The 22,243-nt window shown below is 35.0% G+C and overlaps 1 protein-coding gene across 1 annotated transcript in view; it reads right to left on the reverse strand.

Annotated features, from left to right (window-relative positions):
• LOC123527355 (6-phosphogluconate dehydrogenase, decarboxylating-like) overlaps positions 1-22,243 on the reverse strand; it is a 39,950-nt gene that overhangs the window by 11,981 nt on the left and 5,726 nt on the right. Inside the window, exons 2-7 of the mRNA XM_053523348.1 lie at positions 11,375-11,450; positions 7,729-7,908; positions 6,992-7,057; positions 3,891-4,009; positions 3,282-3,348; positions 1,066-1,200 (exon numbers count right to left, since the gene is read on the reverse strand). Of these exons, the coding sequence (XP_053379323.1) occupies positions 1,066-1,200; positions 3,282-3,348; positions 3,891-4,009; positions 6,992-7,057; positions 7,729-7,908; positions 11,375-11,450 (643 nt within the window). The remainder of the gene's footprint in view (positions 1-1,065; positions 1,201-3,281; positions 3,349-3,890; positions 4,010-6,991; positions 7,058-7,728; positions 7,909-11,374; positions 11,451-22,243) is intronic.

The raw sequence follows: 22,243 nt of genomic DNA on the forward strand, positions 1-22,243 counted from the left end.
AAGCTGGCCTTGTAAAATACAAATTTAAGGGCAATTCCATTTAAATCACTGAAGTATAATATTCTAATAATATACTCAACTAGGCTTGTCACTGATCACTCCTGTGAAGTTTGGTGGAATTTCAGATATTGGTTTAGAACAAGTAGCACAGACATCTCAGGGTTCATACAGACAAGGCCAAGTCAAATTCAAGGACTTTTCAAGGACTTTTCAAGCACTAGTCTTATAGTTTTCAAGGACTTGTTTATAAATAATACTTACACATATTTGTAAATTCTAGTCGTTTTCTAGCCGTGACGAACTGACGCCATTTTAGTCAGGGGAGACAACGCTAACAGAAAGTACGAAACATTCGTACCCAAACTTTCGTCCCGAACACATTCAACCTTTTTTATTACGGCGTTTTTGTAGCTCTGCCCATTGCTCGAAACTTGCCGATTTTATTCTAAAAGATTTACTTTTGATTTTCAGGGAGATTTTAATTGTCTAGCATACGAGAAAATAAGAAATTCAAGTACTTTTCAGGGTCTTTGGGCAATTTTCAAGCACTTTTCAAGACAAATTTTGTTTTCAAGGACTTTTCAAGACTGCCCTTCATTTTCAAGTACTTTTCAAGCCTGTGCGAACCCTGCATCTCATGGGAATTGACAATCAAGGGTCATAACTCCTCTGAAATCAAGGCCCGTAACTCCAATGAAATTTAATGAACCAGAACATACCCATAATTTGCAAAGTAAGGCTTGGCACAAATCACTCCTGTAAGGTTTAGTGGAAATCTGCCCAATAACATAAGGGAAGAGGCCAAAACATCAAAAATAATTTGACAAGTCAAGGGCCATAACTCCACTGAAAATCACCAAACTGGAAAATGCTAAAAAGCATAACTAGACGTAGTGATGATCACTTATCTTATGTTTGCTGTTAATCCACCTGGTAGTGTCGGAGGAAATTTGTGACACACAGACAGACAGCACTAAAACAGTATGTCTCCCAACCTATAAGTACAAATGTAGGAGACATAATTCAAGCCCCGACTTAAATTACTTAATGAGATACAAGTCCAACCTGAGCCATCTCTTCTTGAGACATGCCTAGTACGTCCTTCATCACGTGGTATGACTCACAGATCAACTGCATATCCCCATACTCTATACCATTGTGAACCATCTTCACAAAATGTCCTGCTCCCTCTGGGCCTACCTGAAATAATAACAGAAACTGAATACATTTGAAACAGATACAAATACCACTGTAACAGTAAATATTCCCTCCTGAAAATCTTCCCCTCCCCAAAGGGCATTAGTTTCTTGGTGGGGAGGAAAATATTTCCTTGTTATCTTCACCCTTTTGGGTGGGGGGAATATTTTCTAAGAGTGGGTGGGAGGGAGACTTTAAAGGGGGAAAATTTCCTACAACACTCATACGCTTTTCTTAATCTGTAAATATATATCTACTGTTTAAACTGAATATCTATTTGCTTATCTCGAGGACATTTTCAAGTTACATCCCTAAAACATGTCCACTAAACACCATAATAATTGTAAGTCGAATTTCAGTCATCTTGAAGTAAAATGCTTGATCCCTTTGAATTCCAGATCCCAAGTTTGATTCCCTCTGAATTCGAGATACCAAGTTTGATCCCTTTGAATTCCAGATACCAAGTTTGATCCCTCTGAATTCCAGATAACCAGTTTGATCCCTCTGAATTCGAGATACCAAGTTTGATCCCTCTGAATTCGAGATACCAAGTTTGATCCCTTTGAATTCGAGATACCAAGTTTGATCCCTTTGAATTTGAGATAACCAGTTTGATCCCTCTGAATTCGAGATACCAAGTTTGATCCCTTTGAATTCGAGATACCAAGTTTGATATTCTGAATTCGAGATAACAAGTTTAATCCCTTTGAATTCGAAATACCAAGTTTGATCTAGGTCAAATATTTTTAAGATATATACAACACGAACTTCTAAGCACTCTATGTGTATTTTTCACTAAGTAAAGTAACTCTGGTCTGTCTAAGTAAAATCCCAAACAGAACACTAGGAGCACAACTTAACATGCTACGTAACAATTTTGTAATGTTTTTTTTTTTTAATTACCCTTAATGGAACGTTTATCTTACGTTTGAGGTTACAAAGACTTTTAATTTTTTATTATTAAGGTATTGGACCCATAATAGATTACCTCCTTTTTGAAGAGTATTCAATTCCTACCATAAACCTACTTTGACTACAATTTTCGGGGGAGGGGGGAGGGGGACACTGGTTCAAGCCCCACTGGAACCAAAAATTTTTTTTCCATATTTTCCTTTTTTTCTAGTAAGTTTTTACTTCTTTCAAGAATTATTATGGATGTATTGTACAAAAGTGGAAAATTTTCATTTTATAAGCGATTTCTTGCTGTTCAAAGTAAATTTACCTCTGAATCAGGAGGGGTAGAGTTAGACATCTTTGAAACTACTGAATTACATGTGGTAAAAGTTCTCTATTTTGCCTTCATTCTTTAGATTACATATTGTGGAAGAAATGCAGGGAGGTTTTACTTCTGCCCCAAGTTTATTTTTGAATGAAGTGAGCAAAATTCAAAGCAGACCCAAAGGAATCGACCTTAATTTATCAATGCTGGAGTTAGAATTCTGTCTCATTAAATCTGTTTACTTGAGGCACCCTAGAAAAAATGATAATTTACAGTTTTATTTTGTGTTTTATAATTGTTTAACAATAGTTTGATGTTTATTTTATCAAAATTAATGCTGTAATGAATTCTCTGCAAATGTTTTAGATAGTGGCCATCACATTGAAATTTGTCTCTACTTGAGCTTGAGGAAATTCCATAAATTATACAAAATTTACAAAAAAACGCACGGTTAAAGTTGTTTAAAATTTGAAACACAGTGTGAAACATGGTCAACTTTAAGAATATACCAAGCAAATGCCATTTTGTAAACATTACTATTATGATCCAATACCTTAAATTCATGAAATGTGGTTACATTGAATATTGTTTATCACACCTTATAAGGTAAGCAAAGAAGGTGTAGCGTAATACTCTCAACAGACTGATAACAAGTTTGATCCCCACATGACAATATAAGCTCTTGATGACAATTTTTCAGACATATATTTCCAACATCATTCATCGCCCAGATATGATTCAAATGGGGAAGTTGTCAGTTACTTATGGAGAATTCCAGGAACTTTTGATAGTGTAACAGATGGCCTTTACATACAGAAATACTGCTGAAAAACGATACCAAACATAAACATAATACAACACTTACCCAATCACAGCATGGTTCCCCATCGGACTTGGCAGATATAGACTGAAATATATCCTTGATATGTGGCCTGAAATAAAAAACATTATTAATATATCTGAGCTACATAAGCATTTTCCTCAAACTCAAAGGGATTCATCAAAGTCTTGACAGTACACAAACGTCCAATAAAACTGTTGTTCTTTAGAAAATTTGACCTAGATTCCTTTAAACTGTAAGAGAATTTATCAAGTAATTTTTCATTAATATTTTGCATTTTGTAACATGTCAAAAAAAGGCATAACTCCTAAACCAACTGTAGTAAATGTATGTCCTTAATATATGAGCAAACACACTTTGTAGTGATAAATGTAAGTTTAGACGAGACCCCTTGAAAACTGTAGAGCATTTTGCTTAGGTACAGGAACTAACCAAACCACTTTGGAGAACAAGGCATCAATTAGCGACAATAACTAGCCCCATCCTCTACTCTATCAATTACTCCACTGCCAACATGCACAACTCTGAACCCTAAATCTTTACTTACAAAGCTTCCTTGGAGCCCATAGTCCTCTCCATCACTTACTCCACAGCCGATATATGTGTACCTCAGAACACTAAATTTTTACTCACCAAGCTTCACTGGAGCCCCCAGGCATCAGTGAGGGACCATATCTAGCCCCATCCTCTCCACCACTTACTCCACTACCAACATACAACAACCCCTTGGCAGCTAGTTCTTTACACCGTCTCTGAAATATTTTAAACATTTCAGCATGTTACCCTCTGTTTAGGCTATTCATTCAGTGTAACTGCTCAGCTGGTGTTTTATTCATTTACTTAGAAAATGGATGTAAAATGTGACCACTGTGTGGACGCATTGGTTGAGAGGGCTAAGACACTTTCCTACGGAGGTGAAGGTCCCCGGTTCGATTCCTGGCTACTCTCATTGCGGTGTGTCCTTGGACAAGACACTGTATCATGACTGCATCAGTCAACCCAACTGTATAGGGATACCAGCAAATTGCCTGGGGTATGGTATAGTAAGTTTTCACCGTTCTTAATTAAAATAGGGTCACTCAAAAGCTCTACAAAGCTTACGTTCACTGACGGTACATAAAATTTACCTTTACCTTTTTTCCTTGAGATATAATTTGAAAGGATTTAATTCAGTTTAGGGTTAAGTTTATACTAATGTAATTTTGCCCCATTGCAATGGAAGCTTAAAATGTTATTTGAATCATTTTAGAGTCAATTTCTACTGTGGTTGTATAAGGTGTGGTCATGACCCCAGTGGGGCTCGGACCCACAACTTCCAGGCTGAAGGGCTATGTCTCACCTTAACCACTAGACCATCATTACCCTCAGTGATTTAATGTCTGAAAAGATGTGAATGAGCCACTTTATCAAACAATTAATAGCAGTTCTTTAACCAAGGACGGATACAGTCATGTTCTTCTGAAATGTCTAAAGCCACAATCAGCATTAGTCTGAAACTTGCTTGCGTCAGAATTCTTCTTAACCTAGAAATTCTTACCCTTGTTCTTTACTATATTTTGATTATGCTTATGTGTGTGAAAATTTTAAGTGCCACCCATAGGCACCCGAATATTTGGGCTACGCTCCTGCACCGCAGAGCACGTGCGCCGACATATATCGTACCATGTCATGCACTGTAATTCAACCTACCTATATAAATGGTGCAAAGTCCACATATCTCCCGTTTAAAAAATGACAGATTTTCTCCAGTTGAATTACAGTGCATGACATGGTATGATATATGTCGGCGCGCGCGCGCTCTGCGGTGCAGGAGCGTAGCCCAAACAAGAGCTGTCCGTAAGACAGCCAAGCTCGACTATTCGAAATATTGTCACAGAAGCAGGAAATTATTACCCAAAATGTTAAATATCAAAAGAGTTTTAAGTTCGAAAGGGGACATAATTTGACCAAAATACATATCAGAGTTATGGGACTTGATGTTATCAACTAGTTTTATAACCCCGAAGAAACATGTTAAGTTTCAATTCAATATCTGCATTAGTTTTAGGGATAGTAACTTGCATGTTATACTTTAACCAGAATTTTCTAAGTCCAAAAGGGGGCATAATTTGCTCAAAATACATGTTAAGAGTTATGGAACTTGACCCAGTGAGGTTGGTTATTGACCTTGAAAAAGAATAAATAAGTTTCAAAGCTATATGCCTTTTGGTAATAGCTGTATGTACTTGCACGCAAAACTTTAACCAGGATTTTCTAAGTCCAAAAGGGGGCATAATTTGCCCAAAATACATGTCAGAGTTATGGGACTTGGTGCTATCAACTAGTTTTATAACCCCGAAGACACATGTGAAGTTTCAATTTAATATCTGTAGTAGTTTTGGAGATAGTTACTTGCATGTAAAACTTTAACCAGAATTTTCTAAGTCCAAAAGGGGGTATAATTTGCCCAAAATACGTGTCAGAGTTATGGGACTTGACCCAGTGAGGTAGGTAATTGACCTAGAAAAAGAAAAAATAAGTTTCAAATCTATATGCCTTTTAGTAATAGCTGTATGTACTTGCACGCAAAACTTTAACCAGAATTTTCTAAGTCCAAAAGGGGGCATAATTTGGCCAAAATACATGTCAGAGTTATGGGACTTGACCCAGTGAGGTAGGTAATTGATCTAGAAAAAGAAAAAATAAGTTTCAAATCTATATGCCTTTTAGTAATAGCTGTATGTACTTGCACGCAAAACTTTAACCAGAATTTTCTAAGTCCAAAAGGGGGCATAATTTGGCCAAAATGAAGGTCAGAGTTATGGGACTTGGTGCTATCAACTAGTTTTATAACCCGAAGACACATGTGAAGTTTCAATTCAATATCTGCATTAGTTTTGGAGATAGTAACTTGCATGTAAAACTTTAACCAGAATTTTCTAAGTCCAAAAGGGGGCATAATTTGCTCAAAATACATGTCAGAGTTATGGGACTTGACCCAGTGAGGTAGGTAATTGATCTAGAAAAAGAAAAAATAAGTTTCAAATCTATATGCCTTTTAGTAATAGCTGTATGTACTTGCATGCAAAACTTTAACCAGAATTTTCTAAGTCCAAAAGGGGGCATAATTTGGCCAAAATGAAGGTCAGAGTTATGGGACTTGGTGCTATCAACTAGTTTTATAACCCCGAAGACACATGTGAAGTTTCAATTCAATATCTGCATTAGTTTTGGAGATAGTAACTTGCATGTAAAACTTTAACCAAAATTTTCTAAGTCCAAAAGGGGGCATAATTTGCTCAAAATACATGTCAGAGTTATGGGACTTGACCCAGAGAGGTTGGTAATTGACCTAGAAAAAGAATAAATAAGTTTCAAAGCTATATGCCTTTAAATGATAGCTGTATGTACTTGCATGCAAAAACTTAACCAAGGTGTGACGCCGACGCCGACGCCGACGCCGACGCCAGGGTGAGTAGAATAGCTAGACTATTCTTCGAATAGTCGAGCTAAAAATCGGGTGCCTATGGTGCCACCAACCGAACGGTATTACATTTTTTTCCTGCCTATCAAATTCCAACAAACATTTCAAAGTAAATTCACACCAATCATGAATCTCATGTTGTATCTTTTAAAACACGTTGATATAAAAGCCCTTCAAAATTATTACAAAGACTAAAATCAAGGGTAAATATAACATTACAGTCTGTGTAGTAACAGCTGTAAGCAAAGGTTACCCAGTATTTGTAACTTACGTTGGTATCTCTGTACTCTGAATTTCCACCATCAATGATTATATCTCCTTTCTCTAGGTGTGGTAACTGGAAAACATTAAAATACAAGGTGATTAACAGTCTAGGGCAGCAGATGTGATATAAATTGTGTTTTATGTAGAAGCAAAGGAGATGATGACAATATGAGAAGATGATGACGATATTGACAATATTTTCTGTCCGGCACATACATTATCAATTTATTCTGGTAATCAAGTTGGTGCATAAACATTATTTCAGACAGGGTGGATATGTGGGAGGGGTCTGCAGGCATCTGGGCAGAATCACAGATCTTACATATAACAGCCAGACAGCTTCCTTTCACTTTATAACCTGAGTGGTACTTCAATCCTACAGCTGTGTAGTGCAATGATTTGAATCATACACGTAGTGTTGAGGAGATGACCCTTAAAATACTGATAACAACAAACAAGAAACGAAAGCAGACAGTAAAGGCTCTTTCTTGCTGATGCTTGTAACTAAATACTATCTGAACACATAGCTGAGAATACTGACTCAAAAACATCAAGACCTTGGTCAACCTGTCTAGCAGTTAAACTTACAGTAAACAGGGACAGCTGGGACACGAGTCAATTCCACTTGGCATCAAGATCCAATTTCTGAATAAGAGCTGAATGCTTTACCCTACACCACTGTGATTCTAATAGAATAGTAGAAACTTTTATACTCAGTTCTATCCTCTGTAAATTGTCACCTACCAATTTTTCAATGAAATCATCGACTGCTTGACCAGCCTTAACAAGGAGCATAACTCTGCGTGGTTTCTTCAGTTTGGCTACCATATCCTCCAATGACTTTGCTCCAATAACGTCTGTCCCTTTAGCTTCATTCTGTAGAAACTGTTCAACTTTAGAAACAGTTCTATTAAAAGCAACAACCTGAAAAAAAGAGTTAAAAAGTATGATCATGACTGTATCAATTAACATGTAGTAGATTACTTTTCTACATATTTTACTGACTACATACCATGTTTGTAAAATAGAAGCATATCCATAAAATCAGTATCCCCTGCCAAACGTGATAAAGGTTTCAACCTTGAAAAAGCATTCTCTGACTATAAAAAGCACTTAAATGGAACCGAGTCTCTTTAAAAGATACACTATCCAAAATGAAATAAAAATATTTATCTCTGTGAAAGCTACCTATCTACCAGGTCTAGTCTGCTTACTTCATTCCACTCATGTCTTAAAAACCTGTTTTTCCTACTTCTAGTGACAATGATCTCAAGTTTGACCCAAGCAACCCAAATACATCTAAAACCTTTATGGCATCCAATGAGGTTCCTAAATTCCAGGTTTGGTCACAATACACTCTTCCTTACTGAAGTTACTCATGACCAAAAGCAATTTTCAATTTTTATATACTAACAGCTACCTTGATCTTGACCCCAGTGATCAGAACACATTACTCTTACATCAGTTTCCAAGACTGTTCTTGGTCAAAATATCCCACAGTGAAAAAAGAACTTTTAATGCCATTAAATTTGCAAATAAATACCCTAATATATAGTCAGCATTATATTACCCTATATAGTAAGCATTATATAAGTACTAAGGGCCATAACTCATGTGCTCCTTAAGTAACTTAATGAATGATTTCGGATGGACAGAAAATGAAACAAGAGGGCCATGATGGCCCTATATCGCTCACCTGTTATCATTGCACTTGAGGACAAGAAGGTCCTCAGGAAAAATATCTAAGGACAGGAACAACAAAGGGAAGAAATTTAATCAAAAAGAAAAACAAATCTTAAATGGTAGAGATATGTCAAAATACACCTAAAATTTGGAGGTACCATCCATGTTGTACCACAGAAAAGTGGTCTTCCGGGTTTTTCCCTACGGCCAATAATAAAAAAGTTACTCAAAATAAGCTATTTATAGTAACGTAAAAGGGAAGTAAATAAAAAGAAAATTATTGTAAGCGAACAAAAGAAGGATCTGCCAAATAAATCTGGTGACATAAATGAAATTTCAGGCCAGTATCTTCATTAGTTTCGGAGATATACCCATTTTAATTTGAAATAAAGGGAGGTAATTTGACATTAAATCAGTCCATAGTTATCTACCCTGATTGGCTCAGTCCAACTAATGACAATAATGAAATTTCAAATAAGTCCTATAAGTACTTACTGATATAAATCTATTTTGATTAAAATCAGGGGAGGTAATCAGATATAAAATAACTCTGGAACCTACGATTGGATCTGATTTGTCAAGAATCCAAGATTTATTGTTGTTGAAGATATTTTGGAAGTTTGTATCAAATAAAACCATAAATGATGTCTCTATATGGCTGCAAAAAGCCAAAATACCAAATTTTGGACCTTAAGGCGGCCATAACTCTGGAACCCATGATGGAATCTGGCCAGTTCAAGAAAGGTCCAGTTTGGTTAAAATCAAATCAAAAATGAAGCTGCTATTGTGCAGACAAGCTCAAAATAGCTAAGTTTGGCCCTTTCAGGGGCCATAACTCTGAAACCCATTATGGTATCTGGCCGGTTCAACAAATGAACTGAGATCTTATAGCGACTAAAGTTTTGTGCAAGTCTGATTAAATTCAAATCATAAATGAAGCTGCTATTGTGCAGACAATGTCTAAATAGCTAATTCTGGCCTTTTCAGGGGCCATAACTCTGGAACCCATTAAGGAATCTCGCCAGTTCAGGACAGGAACCAAGATCTTATAGTGATACAAGTTGTGTGCAAGTTTGGTTAAAATAAAATCATAAATGAAGCTGCTATTGTGCAGACAAGGTCAAAATCGCTAATTCTGGCCCTTTCAGGGGCCATAACTCTAGAACCCATAAAGGAATCTGGCCAGTGCAACAAAGGAACCAAGATCGTATGGTGATACAAGTTGTGTGCCAATCAAATAATAAATAAAGCTGCTATTGTGCAGACAAGGTCAAAATAGCTAATTTTGGCCCTTTCAGGGGCCATAACTCTAGAACCCATAATGGGATCTGGTCAGTTCAAGAAAGGAACCGAGATCTTATGGTGATAAAAGTTGTGTGCAAGTTTGGTTAAAATAAAATCATAAATGAAATCAATATCGTGCAGACAAGAAATTGTTGACGGACGCACGCACAGACTGACGGCAGACGAAGGGTGATCACAAAAGCTCACCTTGTCCAAGACCCCATAGCAAGTCGGCTACTTTTTTATTTCAGCCTGTTTCAACAAAAACTTATTGCCAACCCTGTACTTGTAAATTGCTAACATCCACATCAAATTATTCAGTGTATAATTAAAGCCCTGCTCCGCGGCTATTCAAATTCTATTGTGTGTATGCAACCCATGATTACATTAGATAACAGTTAACAGTTTACGGCCACCCGCCACACATTAGCACGCAAAACCACAGGTATTTCATATAGAATTTTATATAAATTGACAGGGGTCACTGTTCATAGTCAGGATTTTCATGCTTTTTCAGTGACATTTAAGGTTAAAAGGTAGGACTGGAGTAGGTCTTTAAAGACACGTTTGTCATAGTAAGGGTTCAGTCTGACACCCTATCCCTCTGAGAAAATTGGCTGGATCTGCAAGCTATTTTTTAAATTTGCAGATTTTCAAGGACCAATAACAACAAATACATAGAGGATATTTGTTTGTTTTAGTGTAAGATCAAAATATATTTCACCAAGTGAACACTATAATGATATAATTTATATTTTCACGAGTGGTGCAGCCACGAGTGAAAATGTAAATTATGGTGTTCAAGAGTATTTTCAATGGTTTTGACCAAATTATATCCAGTCTGTATGCGCAATGTCACGTGCATCGCATCATGACGTCATAATGTTGTGACGTCAGGGTATCTTTCTACAAATTTTTACAAAGTTCTATTGCGTTTCCTGATTTCTGTTACACTTTGGTATGATAGACGGCATATATTTATGATCCTGTTAGTATTCCTAAACATCTTTGTCTTTACTGAAGTATATTTTGCATGGAATTTTCTGTTATTTATAATTCATATTCTTAAGCATTCAAGTGTAGTTCCATATCAGTGAAAAATGAAAATGATATTTTCACTGTTTGAAACAGTGAAAATATCAATTTTATTTCACTGATAAATTTCAGTATTTCACTGAAGAGCATGAAATACAGACTGAGTCATTTAGTTTGTGATGTTAGATGAAGATCAGACAGTAACTTGACTCTAGATTAAAATTGTTAACATTCAAAATGTTACTTGCTTACTCAGCCAAAACCTAACATGATCTATATCAACTGAATCGTAAATGGTACAACTTGCACAATTAAGTACAATTCAAAAATATTTACTTTTTTTTCTTAATGAAAAGAAATAATATATAATGGAGTTACGTATACTTACTGTAAATTTATGGTCGTTCATATTGAGAATGAGGTTCTGACCCATCACTGCCAGGCCAATAAGGGCAAGATCTCCCCTGAAATAGATAAAGGTTAAAAGTTCTTTACCAAGGCAAGATCTCTCATATAATGAACTTAACAGAACATATAAACTTAAACCTCTGTATCAGTGCAAGATCTCCACTAACATGGGCAGAATACCTACAACTTTAACCTCTGTACCAGTGCAATGGGCAGAATACCTACAACTTTAACCTCTGTATCAGTGCAATGGGCAGAATACCTACAACTTTAACCTCTGTATCAGTGCAAGATCTCCACTAACAATTGGGCAGAATACCTACAACTTTTATCCCTGTATCAGTGCAATGAGCAGAATACCTACAACTTTAACCTCTGTATCAGTGCAACGGGCAGAATACCTACAACTTTAACCTCTGTATCAGTGCAACGGGCAGAATACCTACAACTTTAACCTCTGTATCAGTGCAATGAGCAGAATACCTACAACTTTAACCTCTGTATCAGTGCAACGAGCAGAATACCTACAATTTTAACCTCTGTATCAGTGCAACGGGCAGAATACCTACAACTTTAGCCACTGTATCAGTGCAATGAGCAGAATACCTACAACTTTAACCCTGTATCAATGCAATGAGCAGAATACCTACAACTTTAACCTCTGTATCAGTGCAATGGGCAGAATACCTACAACTTTAACCTCTGTATCAGTGCAAGATCTCCACTAACAATTGGGCAGAATACCTACAACTTTAACCCCTGTATCAGTGCAATGATCAGAATACCTACAACTTTAACCTCTGTATCAGTGCAACGGGCAGAATACCTACAACTTTAACCTCTGGATCAGTGCAACGGGCAGAATACCTACAACTTTAACCTCTGTATCAGTGCAATGGGCAGAATGTCTACAACATTAACCTCTGTATCAGTGCAAGATCTCCACTAACAATTGGGCAGAATACCTACAACTTTAACCTCTGTATCAGTGCAATGGGCAGAATACCTACAACTTTAACCTCTGTATCAGTGCAAGATCTCCACTAACAATTGGGCAGAATACCTACAACTTTAACCCCTGTATCAGTGCAATGATCAGAATACCTACAACTTTAACCTCTGTATCAGTGCAACAGGCAGAATACCTACAACTTTAACCTCTGGATCAGTGCAACGGGCAGAATACCTACAACTTTAACCTCTGTATCAGTGCAATGAGCAGAATACCTACAACTTTAACCCTGTATCAATGCAATGAGCAGAATACCTACAACTTTAACCTCTGTATCAGTGCAAGATCTCCACTAACAATTGGGCAGAATACCTACAACTTTAACCCCTGCATCAGTGCAATGATCAGAATACCTACAACTTTAACCTCTGGATCAGTGCAACGGGCAGAATACCTACAATTTTAACCTCTGTATCAGTGCAATGGGCAGAATACCTACAACTTAAACCTTTGTAAAGGACATAAGCTTATACAGTCAAACCTCTGTACACATTTGCCCCTGCAATGGCCATAATATACATACTGTTACACCTGTGTCAATGATAACTTTGAGGAGCAAATAACTCCTTACATTTTCTTCATAATATACCAGTATATTTAGTAACTCTACTGTCTGTAGAGCAACAACTTGTTCACAGCAAACATTTCATTCTCTCAAGTATTTCTGCTTTCGAGAGGTTGTTCTGTACATACAGATATAAATGTTTTACAGGTAACTTTTAACATTTGTACATATGTTCTAGAGAGGAAAGCACCAACTGGACAGGTTGTAAATCCTTTAACAATTCAATGTTAAGCAAAATTTTACATCATAAAATTAAAATATTTTCCAAATACCAAACAGATATTTTTCTCTTTATCACCAACTATGGTAAAAATGAATATTATTTGTTGCACCACATTTGTAAAATCTAAGACATTTAAAAGCAGAACCCATCCTGAAACACTAATATTCAGGTAAAGTCATATGACATTGAACAAATATTTGCTGTGTGATTGATTTTCAATAAACAATATCTAGACTGAGTAGAAGAGAGAAAACATTATAACAAAACCGTAATTTTAAGAATAGCTAGAAATGTGCCAACATTTGATCATAAAACAATTCCTGTACAAATACATTTTATGAAAATCTAGTGGCCGCAAGTTTATGTTTTTACCATTACCAGCAAGATATTTGTCAAGTTTAACTTTTCTTTACGCAAATTTGAGTGAAGGCATTAAAGGTGGTCAATCACATTTAAACAACATTTAATGACATTTTTTACTTTTTGTATATTCTGGTAGAGAATTATTTAAGGAACAAAAAGACCGATTACATAGAGTTAGATTCCTATTTGAAATGTATATTTTATTATTTTTATAAAATTTTGTTATTACTCCCCTTAAAAAAAGCTGGGTATTTCTTTTTATTTCGATACAATGTCTAGTTTTACATTTGCATTTGATAGACATATCAACTATTGAACAATCTGAACCAAAATGCAAGTTTAAAAGCTGTGTGTAGCTTCTGAATTCGTTTATTTCCAATCTATCTTGGTTGCGCAACCAAGATCGGCAAAGGGAGGTAATAATAATTTACCTGCGTTTCTAATGAATTCCATCTAAATACATAATTTTTAATGCAAATATTTTACAAATATATTACAATATGTCTAATATTTATACATTTCCTTAGGCAAAGTATGTTTATCAAATTTATACTTATGATAAAATAACTCTATCTTGGTTGGGCAACCAGGATAGGAAAATGAAATTTTAAAAATACCTCCAGTGAAAATCTAATTTGTATTAAGTGTTAAGTGAACATAAATGAGTGTAAATGATCAGATGCTAAAGTTTCGAACAAATCCTTTACATGGCCAAAATCTGATTATCCACCTTTAAAGAATACTACAACTTCAATTTCAGTTCATTAAAAATTTTTATGATGTTTACACAGGCTGAGAGAGACATGAATGATTCTGCAGATATTTTCTTCAAATTTTATTTGTGCCTAAAACTGAATAAAAATCCAGTGCAGAATTAATATACATATGTGCTTTTTTTTTGTGTATCTAGATCAAAAGATCAATAAAAAATTGGAACAGAACAATTCAGTGTTTAAGCATGAGCATAGCAAACAAACAAATTGTTTAAGAAAGGCCTAATGACAGGATATTATTTTTTGGAGTGAGTGGGCAACTAACGGTGTAGAATATCCAGGTGTATATCCGGGTTTGTGTATAAAGTAAACATTTAAAGATACATGTACCATAAATACCATCCAATTAAAACTGATTTCATCATGAAAAATCTACACAATCTAAACCATTTAGAAAGGCAAATGTACTACATGTACAACATGATGTATAAACCACATATTAAATAACTCAAATCCTGAAATTTTATAGCTAGATGAACATTTTTAAATTTTTTATGCAAACTGAATTTAATGAAAGTTTGTACAATTTTGTATATTAAACACACAAAAATTAGTATTAATCTCCTGGGTACTTCTAATTTCTACAACTAACAGAATAAATGCTGGCCTATACACAGTTAAATGCCCAATTAAGCTACAAAGAAAATTGTAAAATTAATTTTTAAAATAAAAACAACAGTTTACTCCTGTTGATAATAATATCCAAATTTTTTTACTATTATTAATAAATTGTTGCCTGAAAATTATTTATGCCAGCTCAGAATATTGCAAAAACGACCTTCCATAAATGCGATAAGCCATAATTTGAAAATCTTGGTAGAAGTCCATTAGACGATGCAACATGCTAAATATCTAAGCTCTAGGCCTTCAGGTTTCAGAGAAGATTTCATAAATTTACTATATATCCATATAGAGAAAATAAGCCCTGCCCCCTGGCGGCAATATTTTTTTTTTGCTGAAATAGAATTGCTTACCGGTAAGCAATTTTGGTAGAGGGTCACCTAGAGATCATTTCTACAAATTATATTTGAAATCCAGCAGACAGTTTCTGAGAAGATTTTTAAGGATTTTCCTTTTGGTTGCCATGGCAAGCACAGTTCTGTATGGATTTCTTTTGGCAATTCTGAAAGGGCCCCGCCACCCAAGGATCATTCCTGTGAAGTTTGGTGTAAATATGCCAAGTGGTTTTGAAGAAGAAGATTTCTGAAAATGTACAATACATTGTATAGTCATATATGGAAAATAAGTCCTACCCCCTTGCAGCCATGTTTTTTTTTATCAAAACAGAAAGGCTTGAGCAATTTTGGTAGATGGTCACCTCTAAGACACCATTTCTACAAAATATATTTGAAATAAGGCTTACTGCTTTTGAGAAGAAGATTTTTAAAGATTTTCCATTCAGTTGCCATGGCAACCACAGTTCTGCATGGATTTTTTTGGGGGGCAAATTTGAAAGGGGGCCACCCAAGGAAGTTTGGCATAAATCTGCCCAAAAATTTTGAAGAAGATTTTTTTTTTAGAAATTTTTGTTGAAGGAAGGATGACACATGACGGACATCAATCCCTCACAAAAGCTCATCTTGAGCCTTTGGCTTAGGTGAGCTAATAAAAATACCTACATTTTCACTTGACATCACATTTTTTCCCCAAATATTTACAGCTTGAACAAAAGCTGAAGGGATGTAACATAGCAAAAAGTAATACCTTTAGTAAAATACACCTGAAGTTTGAAAAATACCGGTAAGCAAAATTTAATGACTGAAGTACATCAAGTCTAAAAATTTTAAGCTTGAATATATCTCATTAAATTTACTTACATAATGTCCATCCCCCTACCATGGCTATGAACAGGGGTTATAAAACTAGATAACTGCAACACATAGTTTTTATACATGATGCTGTGGCAATCATTTAAATCTAGATTAATAGTTAAAAATTACTGACATCCACGCAGAATTTTTTTAAATATTGACAAAATTGTAAAAGTTATTTCCAATATCTCTCCGATAATGGCCGTCCTCCTATATCGAAGACTCCTAATATTGTACATATTTCATTAATTTACTACGTGTATAATAAAACTGTGTTGCAAATTTTCTAGTTTTTATAACCCTTGTTCATATTTATGGTAGGGGGATAGAAATAATACAGAGGGTTACTAATAAGTTTTGATAATGTGGCAGTTGAGTCCAATAAGTCCAGGGGTGTTCAAAGATAATCCGTCACAGATCTATTGTAAAGCAAATATTGGATTTACCTGTATTGGAAAATAAACAGTGTCGATTGTATTGAGGTCAACTGCCACATTATCAAAGTTTATTAGTACTTACTATGAATATTACTTCTTTCTTAAATGTAAACATAACTTTAAAACAAAAGAGCCATGATGGCCCTATATCACTCATCTGAGTTTAGTTGCTTGCTTGAACAATTAAAAGTTCCTGCTAAATAAATACACGCAGGTAATGTGTATTTTTTTGGAGGGGGTGGGGGGGGGGGGGGGTTGAGGTGGGATAAGACAATGGGGAAATGATGGTGATATGACAGTATCAAACATGAAGAGTTTTAAAGTTTCCACTACATAAATAAGCAGTAAACTGACCACACCTCCCAAATGGCAACGCTTTTTGATGAAACAGAATTATTTCTACAATCTTGATAAAGAGTCATGCATCCAAGATGGATTTGTGTAACATTATTTTAAAATTGGGCCTGGAAGCCATGTTTTTGACAAAACAAAATAATTTGAACATTCTCTGCATAGGAGGGCTACATAAGGCCTATTTGGTGGTGGACTGGGGGGGGGGGGGGGGGGGGGGTTTAGCCCTAAGGGATAATTTGAGCAATCTTGGTAAAGGACTAACATATGATTTCACCAAGGCAAATGCAGCTCCTATTATATACACAAGGTTTTACCTTGATTTGACCTAGTGACCTAGTTTTTGAATCCCAATGACCAATATTCGAACTTGATCTAGGTTTCACCAGGGCTACATGTATCATTCTGTCAAGATTTCATGAAGATCAGCAGAAAAATACAGCCTCTATCGAATACACAAGGTTTTTCTTTGATTTAACCAAGTGACCTACTTTTTGACCCAAGATGACCCATAAACAAATTCTACCTAGATTTCATCAAGGAAATCATTCTGATCAAAATTCATGAAGATCAATTGAAAAATACAGCCTCTATCGCATACACAAGGTTTTCCTTTGATTTGACCTAGTGACTTACTTTTTAATCCAAGATGACCCATATTCAAACTTGACCTAGATTTTATCAAGGCAATCATTCTGACCTAACTTCATGAAGATCAATTGAAAAATACAGCCTCTATCACATACACAAGGTTTTTCTTTGATTTGACCCAGTGACCTACTTTTTGACCCCAAATGACCAATAATTAAATTCAACCTTTATTTCATCAAGGCAATCATTCTAACTAAATTTCATGAAGATCGATTGAAAAATACAGCCTCTATCACATACACAAGGTTTTCCTATGATTTGACCTAGTGACCTACTTTTTGACCCCAGATGACTCATATTTGAACCTGACCTAGATTTTATCAAGGCAATCATTCTGGCCAAAATGCCAGAAGATTAATTGAAAAATACAACCTCTATCCCATACACAAGGATTTTCTTTGATTTGATCTAGTGACCTAGTTTTTTACCCCAGATGACCCATTTTCGAACTCAGCCCAGATTTCATGAAGGTTACCATTCTAACCAAAATTCGTGAAAATTAATTGAACAAGAGATCACAGAGTAATCTTGGCGCTTTTTGAGTGTTCCAAATTTCAAGACTTATTGACTAGCTCAGGTCAAATTTTCATTTCCGTACACAACACTGTGCATGTGGTCCAAATTCGAAAGCTGTAGCTTGAAAAATGTGAAAGTAGGTCACTAGATCAATTTCAAGGACAAAGTTCTTTGTACACAAAACTATGCATGTGCATCAAGTTTGAAGGCTGTAGTTCGAGAAATTTGAAAGTAGGTCACTAGGTCAATCTTAAGGTCAACGTTTATTTCGGTACACAAAACTATGCAAGTGGTCCAAATTTGAAGGCTGTAGCTTAAGAAATGTGAAAGTAGGTCACTAGGTCAAAATCAAGGTCAAATTTCACTTCAGAACATAAATCTATGCATGTGGTCCAAATTTGAAGCCTGTACCTTCAAAAATGTGAAAGTAGGTCACTAGGTCAATGTCAAAGTTTGTTTCGGTACACAATCCTATGCATGTGGTCTTAATTTGAAGCCTGTAGCTACAGAAATGTGAAAGTAGGTCACTAGGTAAATATTAAGGTCAAAGTTCATTTCGGCACACAAAACTATATAAGTGGTCCAAATTTGAAGGCTGTAGCTTGAGAAATGTGAAAGTAGGTCACTAGATCAATTTCACTAGGTCAAAATCAAGGTCAAATTTTATTTAGGAACACAGAACTATGCAGCCATGTGGTCCAAATTTGAAGCCTGTACCTTTAAAAATGTGAAAGTAGGTCACTAGGTCAATGTAAAGATCAAAGTTTGTTACGGTACACAAAAATATGCATGTGATCCAAATTTGAAGGCTGTAGGTTGCGAAATGTGAAAGTACAGTACAGCTAGCGCGGCACCTTCAAAAACCCTTCGACCCTCGCGGGTAAAAATTTTTTCGGGTGTTCAGTTGCGATGGCCGGACACCCGTCGGCCCTCGCGGTCATGAACACAGCGGTTCGCGGTGGACGGCCACGAGGATTCGCAGTGTTCACGCACGAGGGACCATCGCGATCAACGTTTTATTTAACATTAATTTTTTTAACAGTATATTGAAGCACTTAATTGTTAAATTTATCATCTATAATGTATTTATTATAAATATACAATGTATATCATTTATTCAATTTACTCGTCTACCTTTATCGGGCCTTGTTATCTACGCCCGATATTTTATATGTTTTGATTTTAGTTTATTGCCACTGACGATTATATCTTTTTCAATAAATTATATCCAAATTGTAAACAATTGTGTGAAGGGATGTTTTACACACACATTGTATCAAATTGTGACACATTGATTACATTCACAAGATTTTTTCATATAATTGCCTGAACACATGTCAAATTTTGACACGTTATCAGCGTATTTTAAATAGAAAGAGCTTGCACATAATCATAAGTGTTAATAACAAAAGAAACAAAATAACATAGCCGATAGAAGTTGTGTTTTTTTTATTTCTGAGTAAATATAATTTTGTTTTTTGTTTTCTGTTTTCTCAACTGTTAACTAAAATCTAGAGACAGCAAGACCACCATATGCATGTAAGAAATAATTAATCCGCCGATCCGACGGTATCAAGTAAGATGTACTATCTCAAAAGCGAATCTCAGAGAACTTTAGAACTCCTAATGTTACGAACATGTTTTTATTTTTTCACTTATATTAGCTTCAGGATTTGAGCAATTGTTTCAGTATTATTACATACTGATTTTATTTATTTTGCAGGTACAGCCGTTGTCAAGAAACGTATATACTTTTGTACTTTGTTATATTTATTTTCGTTCCAATCTAGTGTTCTTATACTAACAATACCTAACAGTTATATTGTTTAGCACTTAACAGTTTATCTTTGTTATGAATTTGGCATAAAATTAAAAGATTATAATAGAGATAAGTTGCTAGGTTTCTTTTTCTAATGAATTTATTTGCATTAACGACTAAAAGTTATTTTACAATTAAAAAACGTTCTGTTTTGTAACGAATTTTTATTGCCAGTAACAACGTTCTGTTTGGTTCGAAAACATCTGCATGATAGTTTTTAAAAGTGCACAAGTTTTCCAAGTGAATCTAAACAGAAACAGTGTACAAAGGTTCTCTTTGAATGTTTTTACAACTAAAGGTCCAGTGCTTAAGGTTCAATGATCAATAATCATTTTAATGTATTTATGTGAATTACAAGCTGCTAAAATTTCAGTAATTTATTTTATTAAGGAATTAATGTAAAATGCTATGTTTGGTGAAAAGTTTAGTGATCTTCGAAAGTACTGAGCACACATTCTGAATGTTTTTTTGTTTTTTTTGTCTATTTCAGGCGAAGACTGCAAGATTAGTGTCTTATTAGTTTTCCTGCAATATTTTGCACAAGGAGTTTTTAACATTTTTCTTTTAATACACATTTACCTAACGTGTTCCCGTCATTGTTCTGTCCTTACCATATTTGGCACATTTTTATTATGCAGTATTGGTACTACAAGTATGTGGGCCTCTGACGAACTGGGAGATGAGACACAAATGACGAACTGAGAAAAAACGGAGACATCTGGACACAGAATTAATTTTATTACCATTAAAATTATGAGCTATATATGGCAAGGCCAGAACAAGCAATGACAGGAACACGAAAAACGACGGAACGACAACTGGATGCACCACGACTACTAACTGCGCTGACAGGACATAATTGCGTCGAAAAAGCATAACGTCGAAGATACATTATTACGTCGGAGATATATAGCGTCAGAGACAAATATCGTCGGATACATATTACGTCAGAGATAAGTTACGTCAAAGATATACAACTATGATTTAGAAATATTACCTAATGCAGCTTACATATACTACTAGCTTGTACCTGTCTTTGACTAAATATCTTTGAAATTTTTGGTGCCTACTCGACATCCAAAAGACTTCTCATTCAGATTGATATTTATGTTTCATCCAGTAGCAAAGGTCATTTGTAATGATATGAATGTGTAAATATGTATTATCATCAATTTATTAGTATCGTTAGTTTTTTGTGTTTTGTTTTTATATAATGGATATTTTTCAGATGTTTGAATCTTCTTACAGTGTAACTACCCATGTTAAATGTTATTAAATGACAGGTTTTGTAATAGTTAATAAAGATAATAGGTAAGAGTAGATTTCTTGGAAGCACAGAGCTCAAAAAAGCAGATTCAGAGCCCGCATTTGCAAAGTAGAACCATAGCAAAAATAAAACATTTTAAGTACACTGAACTCTAACATGTAAACTAATAAAAGCTCGAGGGGTAATGAAATGTGCAGCATCCTTCACCAACCATCACCACCCCATCAAAACCTACCATATGACGGAACTTCACTTCACAGTACAATATGTATAAACAAGTGGATCGACTCGAGCATCCCGAAAGACCAGAAAAAAAATAAACACAACAGAGATGACTCCAGAAACCCGAAGGCCCAGAGAAAAACAAACAACACTGAGACCACATAAAGAGAGTCTTTTTTCGGCCACCATATGGCATTTATGACTGTTTAGTTAATAAATGAGCAAAAGGGTGTAAAATAACAGACTATGTCTATTTGTATTTGAACAAAAAATTCATATTCGTCTTCTTCTCAAACACCAAATTCACCCCTCGCTTACGTTTACCTGTAATTAGAAAAAATGCAACTGTTTCTATTGTTTACAGAAAAAATACATGTAAATATTACAACAATATGCGGAATTCCGAAAACAAAAGGTATGTACCTAAGTCTCATATATCATAAAAGTGTGAATTAAACATTCATCTAATAAGTAATGAAAATAATAAATCAAAGACTCGAGTAAAAAGTTTTGAAATACTATTAAATATATTCATCTTATCAAAGATTGTCAACAAATAAATTGTCAACAAATAAGATAGTAATTATATTGTTAAACATATTACGAACAAATAACAATAATTATTTGATGAGTAGCAATCATAGAACAGTGTAAAGAAACTTACCAATAATTTCTAAACATCTGAAAACTGACAAACAAGCGAAACAAAAGAGCGTATTAGGTACCGTAATAAATAAAACAGAGTAAGAAACAGGTGTTAGTAAAACATAATTTGCAAGGAATTTGTTAGAAGAGGTGCGAATAGCATAAAATTAACTCAACAATCGATTTAGAAATGA

This window comes from Mercenaria mercenaria, chromosome 14 (genome assembly GCF_021730395.1).
Source record: "Mercenaria mercenaria strain notata chromosome 14, MADL_Memer_1, whole genome shotgun sequence".
In the NCBI taxonomy this organism is placed as follows: Eukaryota; Metazoa; Mollusca; class Bivalvia; order Venerida; family Veneridae; genus Mercenaria; species Mercenaria mercenaria.